This window comes from Rhinolophus sinicus, chromosome 3 (assembly GCF_057876585.1).
Source record: "Rhinolophus sinicus isolate RSI-liver-muscle chromosome 3, RSI-T2T, whole genome shotgun sequence".
In the NCBI taxonomy this organism is placed as follows: domain Eukaryota; kingdom Metazoa; phylum Chordata; class Mammalia; order Chiroptera; family Rhinolophidae; genus Rhinolophus; species Rhinolophus sinicus.
Genome location: NC_142503.1, coordinates 177,362,888 through 177,375,712, shown reverse-complemented (window position 1 = coordinate 177,375,712; position 12,825 = coordinate 177,362,888). Strand labels below are relative to the sequence as shown.

Here is a 12,825-nt window from a genome sequence, read left to right as displayed (position 1 = left end):
GCTCTAATGCGTCTTTCGGAGCAAAAATTAACACAAGACCTGATATTTATATTATATTATACATTATATTATATATTATAATTTACATTATATTATGTTACATTATACCAGGTCTTATATTAATTTTATATATAAGACCGAGCCTTATATTAATTTTTGCTGCCAAAGACACATTAGAGCTGATTGTCCTGCTAGGTCTTATTTTTGGGGAAAAACGGAACTTCCCTCCAGAATCTTCAATGTCACCTCTGAATTTTAAATTGACCTCTTAAATGTGGATCTCTCATTTAACTGGCACTGTGGTAGGCATGGGGGTGCCATTGTTTAGAACAACATGGTCACTGCCTCACGTAACTGCTTTGTCGTAAAGGTTACTTGTTTTTATTTGAATCATTTAAGATAAATTCCTAGGAATGGAATTGCTGAGTCAAAGTGCAAAATAATTTTTGTGATTATTGATAGGTTTTATCAAACTCCCTCCAAAAAAAAAATTTACAATGTTGCAAGCAATTATGAACATATTAGAGTACATGGCCCCTAGGGCCTTTTCTGTGGTTCTGTTTCTCTCAGTACTCTCAGTCACACTTTTATCCTAACACTTGGCAAAATTTTCAGATTTTATCCCTACCCATGTGTCACATCCACCCTTTTTTATTTCTCACGTGGTCTATTACAGTGGTCCTAAACTGGGGGCGATTTTACCTCCCCAGGGAACACTTCGGTTGTGGGCTGACCGGGAGCTGTCTAGTGGATAGAGGCCAGAGATGCTACGAAACAGCCACAATGCAAAGGACAGTTCCCACCCCCCAATGGATAATTATTGGAACCAAAATGTCAATAGTGTTGAGGCTCAGAAACCCAGGTTTATTGTGTCAATGAAAGAATGTCCAGAATATAGAAAAGTCTTGTAAGAGTTTATCTGAGCCAAATTTTGAGGACATGCCTGGAAGCAAGATCTCAACGGATTGAAAAAATACTCTGCAGAATGGCGGTTTTGCAGCTTATTTTATACATTAGAATCAAAGGAGGAGATGTAAAGAGGGTTATATGAAATCCATTGGTGGTCAATTAAGGAGGTGGGAGAAAGCAAAATGGGGAAATCTCTAGGACTGAATAAAAAGCAAAAAGGAGAAAGACTTCTTTTACATTGGTGGGTACAGGATAGTTAACATTTAACATTTACAGGCTATGAAGTTGGAATGCGGGGACCAAGATAACAATTAGGAGTTCTATGGTCTTGTGTTCTGGTGAGGGGGGTTGTGCCTTCCAGGGGTCTAGAAAAGAAAATCACTCTGACATTTCAAAGGTGTGTTATTGGAGATGCATAACAATGGACAGGGCTCACTCACTTAAGGGAAAGGCTGAGTTTTGCCTAGATGGGGACTGCCTGCCATGGTCTGCCCAGTTAGGAATTTATGATCAAAACATCCTGTGTGGTTACTTTTGGTCACTGAGCTCATCAGGTCCACCATGTAGCGCCCTAATAGCTTGTCAAGTTTATTACATAGCCCCTTTTCTTTCACAATTACAAGTAGCTTTTCAACTAGTCTCTTTAATCTCTCCCTATGCCAATTCATAACACAGGTAGATACAACATTAAATTTATCAAGTTGTGGCCCCCAATGTGCCATCACCCTAATCAAAATCCATTTGTGCATCCCACTGAGCACTGCAAGCCCTTCAGTTAGGTACTGAAGTCACATAGTGTTACAGCCTTACCAGCCACAGCTCCCCTAAATATTACTTCTACAAGTTAGACTATTCTCTGTTCCTTGCCTTTGTTCTTCTCCATACCTTTACTCATGCTCTTCTCCTAAATGCCGTCTCCCAATCATCTTTTGTCAAAACCCTTATTAAAGTCCCTTTTACCTTCCATCTCCTCCCCCAAAGGCTCTCCCATCTTTCTAATCAAGAGAACTTTGACCTTTTTATCTGAATTTAACACATTGTGCCTATGTTGTGGTATTACGTACTTGTCGTATTTCTTCCTAAACTTTCTAGTCTATAAATCCTTCAAGGAAAGTATTTCCTAATGCCTTTTTTCTCTTGCTTTTAGCACACTGCTTTTCACACAGAAGGTGCACAGGAAAATGTTTACTGGGAAGCACCAAACAGAATTTAGTCCCTCCCACTTATTATATGTGGCATTAGCTCAGTTAGATTATTCTCTCAGGTCTCAGTAATCTCATCTGCAAAATGGGAATAAAAATTGAACCTACTTCTTAGGGTTGTTGAGAGGATGAAATAATGCATGTAAGGCACTTAACACAGGGTTTGGTACAGAGCTAAACACTTAAAAAAATGGTAGCTATAATAATTTATGGAGCAAAGCCCTTTATGACCTATATGATGACTTGTGCGGCACTGGCCTACTTCAGAGGAATTAGGAATGGGAGAGGCAGAGAAGTTCTTGAATTGAGCAGTGACCTTGTGGGAGGGGGAGATTAGATTATTTTTGCATATGCCCTGTAGAAGTTTGAGTAAGTTGGGACCATATCTGACAAAGCCTTTGTGTGAGGTACTCCTCTGCTCTGCACAAAGTTACCTGGCCTAGGGCCAGAGTAGGGGCTGAAACCAACTGATGTTTTCCTTCCAAGTCCTGTGACCTAATCTAGGGCTGCAACGTTTGGAGGAAGGGACAGCAGATGGGGAGCCCTCTTCCTAATTGATAACGTAAGCTGTGTGTGTGCTGACATGGCCCTGATACCAGATCCCCCGGGTCAATAGAAGCTTTAATTGCCTTTCCAAAGAGTGGTTTTCAGTATACAACGGACACATTTCTGCCGCGAACTGGGGGATGAGCTGTGCTTCTCTGCTCTCAAAGCAGAGAGATACTGTGCTCAGTTAGAGGAGGGCTACAAATTTGTCTTTTCCACATCCTGTGCAAATATCTCCTCCTCCCAGTCCTTCCTGTGACCTCATCCTTTTCTTTTTTCAACATTCAGTGATTTCCTCAAAGACTATATTTCTTTTTTGTTTTCAAAGAATATTGTGGCTGACTGTCTTCTAATTTCCCTTGTGAACTGGGAGGCACATTTTGGAGCCTGACTTATCTTAAATTTCATCACTTTTCCTGTGGCTCTACTTAGTTCTCACTACAAAAACAGCTATTAATAACCATTTTCAGAAGTACAATTTAATGACATGGAATAATGCTCTTAATATATCATGAGTGGGAAAGAAGCAGACAATAAATATTACAGTAGGATCCCATTTGGGGGATATGTATGTGTGTATCTATTCATACATGCTACTGAAAAAAGTTTGGCAGTCTTTACATCGCAAAATTTAACAGTAGTTACCTTTAGATGATGGGATTCCAGGTTATTTTTATTTTCTTCTTCTTTGTTTACATTTATGTTCTGGGTTTTCTACATTGAACATGTATCACTTGTGCAATTAAAAATATGGTGTTTTTTTAAACCACAAACTTTCCCTAACTCATCTCATTTTTCCTGATCTCTAATCTTTGCTTGCCTTGCTCTTTTCTTTCAAAGTCAGTATAATTCCCTTTAAACAAACAAACAAACAAAAATCAAAGGAACTTGACATTAACATTATCACTGGTCTTTTTGTCTATAGTTTTGCGTTTCCAGAATGTCATATAATTAAAATAATGTGTAGCCTTTTCAGACTGGCTCTTTCACTTAGCAATACTTATTTAAGGAGGTTCACACATTTTTTTTGTGGCGTGATAGCTCATTTCTTATCTTTGAATACTTTTCCATAGTATGGATGTACCGCAGTTGGTTTTTTCCACTCACCTTTTGAAGGACATCTTGGGTGCTTCTAGTTTTTTGGTGATTATGCATAGAGCTGCTACAAACATTCGTGTGCAGGTTAGACTTACTTTGTATCATGACTTCATTTGTTCATTTCAAGTATAATATTCAAAGAGTATAATAAAATAATTGATAGAGGAATACATCTTGAAAGTCAAAATTAAAATGAAATGGTCCATTATAATTAATTCATCCATTTTTAAAAAACTAATGAAAAACAAGGTAATAAATAACAGGTTGGTTCTTATTATTTAACTAGCAATAATGCAGTAGAACATGTAGCTGAAATTATGTTATTTGTGAAATAAGAAACATAAGAGGCATGGTATTTCTGCAAATGTACGAGTGGGCATATATCCAACTGTGGTATTAGGCATTTGAAATTAATTATAAATAATCAAATATAAAAATCAGAAATAATACCATTAAATTTATAATAAAATTTTTTCTATTTATTTAACAGAAGAGGTATATATCTCTATATATAGATATATAGATATGATACACAATTTTGATATATTCTATTTTGCTGGATTCCTATAAAAAAAACACGTGTGGTGCATTTATAATGCTGCATTATCAGGAGAGCCCTTTTTTGACTAGGCATTAAGTGAGAACTAAATCCTTCTTTTATAATTTTATTCATGTGATGATTAGAATTTTCTGTATACTAGCATCTGGCCCTGTATATTTCCCTTTGTTTTCCTCCATTACCAATTCAGTGTGGGGCACCATGGGACATGTTCTTATCAACCTGTGTCACATCACCAGCTTAGTGGGCACGATGGACGGTAGGAGATTTTCCTGAGAGGCAGTCTTTTGTCAGGATGGCTAGCAATAACCTGACCAGTGACACACTGGAGCAGGCAGGACCCCTGTCCTGGGGCCTCAGCTTTGGAGGGCTCAGCTCTGACCTCCGGCCACATGCCTCCTCCTAGGACAAGGAGTCTGTGGGGCCAAATGGGCATACCCTACTAGCACACATACCATGCCTTGTAGACCACACTCTCTGGGTAACCAGAACTCTGGAATTCGTTGCCCGTTTTTAGGGCTTGGGTGAACTGAGCTGCCTTCCCAAAGGGGTCAGCATTGCAAGCGTGTGTACCCTTAGACTCAAAGCAGGGCCAACAGGGGTATGTGAACAGAGCTTGGACATGTAGTCTGAAGTGTCCACAGGTGTATGTGTGAGGTCCTCACAGTGTGGAATGGGGCCAGGAATGGAAAGAGATGGGTGGACTGTGTGTAGGTTGGCTTTCCTATGCCTCCATGTTCTGATAAGGAACTCCAAAGAATCTAAAAACTCCAAATTCAGGCCTTATCTCCTTGTCAAGGTAGGTGATAGAATCTATTTTACTTAACAGTTTGTTGGCTTGCTGTATAATATTTAAATATTTAGTCCTGGTAAATGGGCTTTCATACTTTTGCCCTGAGCTGAGAATTCATGTGGGAATGAGGCTATCCCTATTATTATTCCATGGAGTAATACAGAAACTTGTATTGATATCAGAACTGTTGAGACTCCTGGGGATGCTTAAACCTAGGGACAAGCTACTCTGGCCATCTCTTCATTAGCTTAAGGGGTTGAAATAGAGTAGTGCTGTGTCCCCAGCGGCTGTTCACCCTGAGTGAATTCACCTCCTTAACACATCCCAGGAATGAGGCTCTTTAGTCATAGCTACAAGCGTGCCCTATAGTTGCTGCTATTCTGCATAGTAATAAAGGCATAGGAAACAGAGGCTAACCCTAACCATACAGATGCTCAAGCCTTCTTAGGTGGGCTATTCAGGTGTGTTCTCCACATTAGGCTCCTGACTGGGTCAAAGGAGGCAGGTCTGGAACACATAGATTCTGTTTTCTTATGTATTGTAGTAGTTCATAGAGCTGTTCTGATAAACCATAGCTGAAGAGGCTTTCTCTTTGGGTCTGTTGTTCACGTGCGACCACATGTTTGGCATATGCACTCACGTGTTAATGTTTCTCTTCAGCCTGTGAGGCCCTGCAGACCGAATCCCTGGTCACAGAGTCCAGTCCTCAGCCTGAACACACGAAGCAGAGGTCACTCATCACTTGTCAAAGATCTACGCACCACCCGGGAAAAAAGGATTGCAATGGGACCATTTGGATCTGACAGCCCAGATCTCCAGCTGGGTAAATACTCAGAAGTTTTTTCCAGGGTCATGTCCTCCTCTTCCCTTAGAAAGAAAGGTGATAATTTCTAGGATGAGCCCTTCTCTTGCTCCAAGACAAAGGCAGCAGTAAACCGAGTCACATTCTGTCTCTTTAATTGATATTGTATAATCTCTTTGTCATTATGTTAATAAAGAAATAACTATTTAACAGTAGACTTGGTTTTTTAAAGTGCATCATTTGCACAGAGGGTTAAAGACATCACATTAGGTGATAGAGCATATTTTTCCATACCCCAGAAAAATCATGTACTAAATATCATAGGTCAGAGCTCCAAGTTTTACTAGCGTAGAAATATCAAAAGATCCAGCATCTTTTGCAAGCTATATCCAAACTAGAATCCCATTTGTCTAGGAAAGAAACAGCTTAAATAAATTTTTTTTTATCCATAAGACTAGTCTTACTCTGGAGCAGGTTCTTTAAATGTAGCTCACCGGCCATGAGGAAGCCATGTCACTGGACGGTTACAAAAAACCAAGCCAGCACAGTCATTTTCCTCCTCACGCTGTGTGGGTGGGTGTAAACACTTATAGATCCCTGGGAGGCACTGCTACAGTTTCACAAGGCCAATTAGCAATTCTCATGAACCTCGATGTACTGAATGCTTAAACGATGTATGCATTATGAAGAATTGCAAACTATCTGTGTCATAGGAATTACAAACTGTATCTGTAGGATTCTGTAAGAGCGCATGATACCCAATAAATTGCCATGGAAAGGAAAGACCCAGAATTCAAAGTAGTGTGCATCCAGCTTTCTTTCCTAATTATTGATTGTTGTTGTGTACACCCTAAAAGTTTTGGGATGGTCAATGAGTAAAATAAGGGAATGTGAATCTTCCCCTTTTTCTTCCCCTAATCACATCCCCTCTTTCAGCAGAATTGTTATCAGAAATATGGAAAGCAATATTATAAATGCCTAGCAGCTATGGAAATGGGGAAAAAAGAACTCTGGGGAATATCAGTTAACTGCATAACAGAAAATCTTCCTTTTTCCTGAATCATGAAACCCATGTTTTTATTTATTAGTTGACACATTCCATCCAAGGGAAACAGTAATCCAAAAGCACCATCATATATATCAAAATTATTTCTACATCTATCTATCAAACCTGAGGATTCTGGGATCTGGCTACCATGAGGCATTCGAGACAATACGTAATTCTGTATGAGTACTTTCATGGCCCCTCTATCTTTGACTTTGTCATTTCATAGTGAAAGGACGTTATTGTGCACTCTGCATTCCTGGCAAGAACAAGAGAGCCGAACTGAACCTTTCAGTCAGTGAGGCCAAACAGAGGGTCTTTTAGGCCGCCAGCACTGTGGGAGATGGAGCTGCCACAGAAGAAATGGCCCTTGTCCTTAAAGAGTTGACAAGGGGTTTTATAAGACACACATATAAGAACCTTTCAAAGACAATATGCTTCATCTAGTAGGAATTGTGCAGCCCACAGAAGATGTGTTGTAAGAGTCGAGGGGAAGGGGAACTCTGGAGTAGTTATGGAACTTGCTTGGATCTCAGAGACTACACGAGATTTAGATAGGCAGGGGTTTGGGGGGCTTGGGGGTGGAGAACTTACAGGTGAGGGGAAGGACAGGAGAAAAGGCTGGAGGAAGGAATGAGCTTGACCGGAGTCCATGACAGTTTCCTTTAACATCCTGTTTCCAAATTGGTTCACTGGTTACTTCACAATAGAAAAGCTAGGCAACCATTCTCTTTACCTAATCCATTCATACTAGCAAAGTGTTATAATGACAAAAATTCCAGGAGTTCCACAAATCCTTTATAAAAGGCCTTGCCTGTCTTTCCTGACTGAGGCATTTGTAGGATATTCTCTCCTCACAAAGAATGTCTCAGTCTCAGTAGTCTCCGTTGCTCCTCTTTTCACCTTTCTTCTTCCTTTCTTCTGCCACATTCATTAACTCTACTGGTTGATCAGACAACTGACTGCTCCTTTTCCTGTGGTAAAAGGAAGCTCCTGTTTGGCCCAGCCTGTGGGGAAAACACCATGCTGACCTTCTCTTGATAAAGATCTAGAGAACATTTCCATTTTTGACCAAGAGTTATGTCTTTATCGGTTGACACATTTCACCTAAGTGAGCATCCGTTAGTGAACTACATCAACAGAAATCTTCCCGACCAGACCAACAGAAAAGAGGGGGTTGTGGGTCAGAAGGAAAGCATCTGTGTTAGAATTTACTCTCTTGCCCTCCTATAACCTCCTCTTGGTTGTCACTTCATCTCCCCACCCTACCCCATCATTTCTTGATCATCTGTAGTGTCAGCAAATATTCACCAACTGCATGTGTTTAGTCATCATGGATATACCAGGAAGTATAAGACAGTTTTTTCTGACTTTGAGGAGTTTACTGTCTAGCTGGATAAAATGGGCTCGTTTTTTGGAGGCAGCATCAGAGCCTCTCAGATGTCAAAAGTGAGCCGGACACTCTGCCTTTTCTGAAACTCCAGTTATATTTTTAAAAACAAAATACCAAACAAAATTTTTAAATGATGGTAGATATATATATATATATATATATATATATATATATATATATATATATATATTTTTTTTTTTTTTTTTTTTTTTTTTAATTGGGGAAGGGGAACAGGACTTTATTGGGGGAAAAATGTGTATTTCCAGGCCTTTTTTTTTTTTTTTCCCAAGTCAAGTTGTTGTCCTTTCAATCTTAGTTGTGGAGGGCGCAGCTCAGCTCCAGGTCCAGTTGCCGTTTTCTAGTTGCCGTTTTCTAGTTGCCGTTTTCTAGTTGCCGTTTTCTAGTTGCCGTTTTCTAGTTGCCGTTTTCTAGTTGCCGGGGGCACAGCCAACCATCCCTTGCGGGAACCGGCAACCTTGTGGTTGAGCGCCCACTGGCCCATGTGGGAATCGAACCAGCAGCCTTCGGAGTTAGGAGCATGGAACTCTAACCACCTGAGCCACCAGGCTGGCCCCTTATGATGGTAGATTTTTAATGCATATACTTCCCTTACTGCTTTTAACACAAAAAATTACAATGACTAAAATCTAGATCTTTACATGAAATGTCTCCAATTTAAATATTGGCAATTTTAAAATATTAAAAACACTGTAAGCTAACACTGTGCCAAACACATCTGGGAGCCAAATTCTGACCTTGGGCTGGCAGTTTGTGACCCCTGCTATAGGCTTTTCAGATGATGAGTTTTTAGTATGTTGCCACTTGGCTGAACCTTGGCACCCTCAGCCTGCTCACATATGTTGCCCAGCACCATCCAAAGAAACATTCCTCATAAGATTCAGGGAAATCATCCTAGCAAGTAATTGAGCCAGGCAGTGGCCTGGATCCCATCCATCTCTATAAGATGCTGTAGCTGTCCTCACTGACATTCATTTCCCAGGCCTGGACTGAGCTGGCAGTTTGCACACGATGGGTTTGGGAGAGACTTGTGCTTCTCATGCCTTTCAAGATCATCTGTCCTCTGAGGAACTCTGTGGAAGGCCAATTTAGTACACAGTCTCAGATGTTAGAATTTAGACCCTTTCATTTTCCTTTACCTGCTCATACCTATCACCTCAACTGTTTTTGGCCAAACACGTAAGTGTGCAGTAGTGGTACAGGCAGTTCTTTTCCGGAACTCAATAATGGAGGATTAATCTGTTTTAATTCTCTAACATATCCATGACCTTAGAAAAGAAAAAGAGTTTTAAATGTATCTTGTAGCTATTCAATTCAGAGTCAAACAACTTCACGTTGCTCATTTCTCCATCAACAGAGCAGTAGAGTTTAAAGCTCTGGGAAGAGGGAGTCTAGAGAGAGGATTCATTGGCCCAGACCATCCATCAACACCAAATTGTTGTTTGGAGTACTTCACTCCACAGTCGTGGAATTCCCTAAAGACTCTGAGTTTGAGACTCTCACAGGCAGGAGCTAAATGGAGCACATCAGATTTCCAAAAGCCTCTGCACATACAGGGGGATGTAGGAGAAAAATGGTAAACTCAAGTTCAAATTTCCTTCTGCTACTAATAACTAGGTGACTGTATAAATTACTTTATCAGTTTGAGTTTTACTTTCATCGTTTGTAAAATGGGAAGAATGATTATTATCTTATGGATTTATTGCAGTGTTTCTCAACCTGGTTGCATGTTAAAATCACTTTTCTGGAATGTCGCAGCCTGTGCCACACCCCCTGCAAATTAAGTCAGAATCTCTGAGGGTGAAATCAGTTCATTTTAAATCTTCACAAGTCATTGTAATATGAAGTCAAGATTGAAAAGAAAAATGATGAAGATTAAATAATGTTACTTATGTAAAGCAAGGTACTCATTAGTTCCTAGTTATTCCCCAATTTAAATTTCATACCAGCTGGCAGTTGACTATACTTTTGGTGCGCGTTCTAAGATTGCACCACTAGGTGTCAGTTTGACCATACTATCTGGTGCTGAGCTCTCAGCATAACTACTTGTATTTTGTACCATCACCATAACCATCTGATGAATCCCTGCCTTACACCAGCCACAGTGCTAATGATTCTTAAAACATATGATTTCTAACCCTATATCAAGTAGGCAAGGTAATTACTGTCCCAGTCATGAGGAAGCGAAGGGTCAGAAAGATTCTGTGACTTGTACAGGGTACACAATACGTGGCAGAACAGATTCAAGCTTCATTCATTCACTCATTCAAAACTACTGAACACTTACTATGCATGAGGCACTATATCTGATCCAAAGGTGAATAAAGTATAGTTCTCATCCTCTGGAAGTTCATTTTTTATCCTTCACTTGTATGTAATTTAAGAAGAAAAGATGGGCATCTCCTTTTATGGTTGTTTTTGGCCTCAGGTTAGCTATATCTTCTGAAAAACTCAAATGCTGTGCTTTTAAGAGGGTAGAATGACTCTTAGGTAAAGTTTCCTGGCATGGCTACTCCACTGTACGCAGCCACTAAAATAAAATTTGAAAAACTTAAGAGCCTATTAAGTACCTAAGAGGCTAGGAACCACATCTGGTCTGTTTTATCATTGTTTTATTTACTTATTTATATCCTCAGCAATAAACTATTAGTATAGAGTACATGTCTAATTTTTAGTCAATGAATATTTACTGAATGAATGAATGCTTTGTACTCTGCTAAGCACTGTGCAAAAAGAGCCACTAGAGAAATGTTTAAAGAGGTCTGTACCTTATTCTGGGAAGCAAATCTGAATATTTCCTTCCAAAGCCCCAACTGATTTATCCCTGAGGTGGGAAAGTCCACAGGTCTTAGGGAAGATTCTAAATGAGCCAGGGACCAGAGGATTATGACACTACTAGATTTGACCAGTGGATCCGGAGTCTAATGGCTACTCTGCAGTTTGTTCCATGACCAGCTGTACCTGTCTGAGTTGTCATCCACTAACCAACCAGTTTGACAATTAGGACCATAGGTATTACTGGGCTGGGTCATACCTATAGTCCATTCAATAGTCTCTTACCTTGGAGAAAAAGAAAAAGCTATTCAAATAGTGGTCCTTAAAACTGGTTATGAATCAGAATCACTTAGGGGAACTTTGCAAAAATAAAATACAGATCCCTGGACCCTACTCTAAACTAGTTAAGTGGAATTCCTGGAACTAGGAGAGGGACCTGGGATTCTGATGTAGGACTAGGGTTGAAACATGGCTGGTTCACTCATATACAGCTCTGCAGTTCATAAATTTGCTCTGATCTTTTCTGTAGTCTGATTGTATTCCCTTCCTGGATAAGAGTTCCATGCATTTATTACCTGTAATTTGAAGTGGTACTCCTTTTTATCAGTCCTAAGCTTGTCCCTAGTGGAAGATTGTAAATGACATTGCAGTCCTAGAATTTGGGGATTTGAATTTGTTGATCTTACCCATGCTATTTGTGATACTGCAGATTTAGTTTGGCTCTCCCCCTAAAGAATGCCTAGCAGTCACATGTCCATTCTTGAGCTTTTTCTTGGTTTACAAGCAGCTCGGGCTTTATGAAGTGATTCATTCTGCATCAGCTAGACAACCTTTGACCACTTTATACAATAGCAGAGAAATAATATCTGTTCCTGTGATGACTGTGGCCATGGATGGCTGCTGCTTAGGTAATTCAGGATAGGTAAGCGTTTGTGTGGACTTGGATTAAAGTCCTGTTATGAGTCTAGTCAGTTTATTAGAGAGCAGGAAGGGGAATATTCTGTCACTTAAGAGCTCCATGACTAACACATCCCTTTGACAGGGCAATCTGAACCGTTTGCAGAACAGAAACCAGGGGAAGGAGTAGGCATGAATAGCTGAGTGTATTTATAGTGCAGTATACACGGGGGTGAATAGAGAAGAAGAATACAGGGTTATGTAACTGTCAAATAAAAAGGAAAAGGCTCTGTGGTTGAAGATGGAGATTCACAATGGGGGTGATCATTTTGGAGTTTCTTAAGTGTCCCTTGATGAGTCAAAGTTTCTAAGTAGCTTTATGCACATGAAAGAGAGAGAGGAGAAAGAGAGCCTGAGAGAGAGACTGAGAGGGCGAAGTGTCATCAGGTCACAGCCTGCACATCCCTGTAGGCAAATTTTGCCTGGCCAGGATCTGTCTGCACAGAAAAATGACGGGCGCTTGGTTGGAAATTTCTACCCACCAGTGATGAGATTTCCATTTGTATTCCTTATGGACTTCAATAATGACCCTGTTCTCAACTGAGGTTATTAGAAAACAGATCTCCAGGCGCTGGTCCACCCAAAATGAAAATACTGTGGCCTCTGATTTCAATGCAGGAGCTCAAATGCTCTGGCTCCTATATAATCAACACTCAATAATAATAGCTTTTCCTGGCATTTCTTTTCATCTAGAGATTTCAAGTCTCTTGCAAACATCTACATAGGTA

General features: G+C 40.0%; 1 protein-coding gene across 1 annotated transcript in view; it reads left to right on the top strand.

Moving 5' to 3' along the window:
* Window positions 1-6,124, top strand: part of HEATR4 (HEAT repeat containing 4) — a 53,826-nt gene extending 47,702 nt beyond the window's left edge. The window contains exon 17 of the mRNA XM_019733395.3: window positions 5,768-6,124. Coding sequence (XP_019588954.3) covers window positions 5,768-6,001 — 234 coding nt within the window. The 3' untranslated portion in view covers window positions 6,002-6,124. The remainder of the gene's footprint in view (window positions 1-5,767) is intronic.
* Window positions 6,125-12,825: the final 6,701 nt, after the last annotated feature.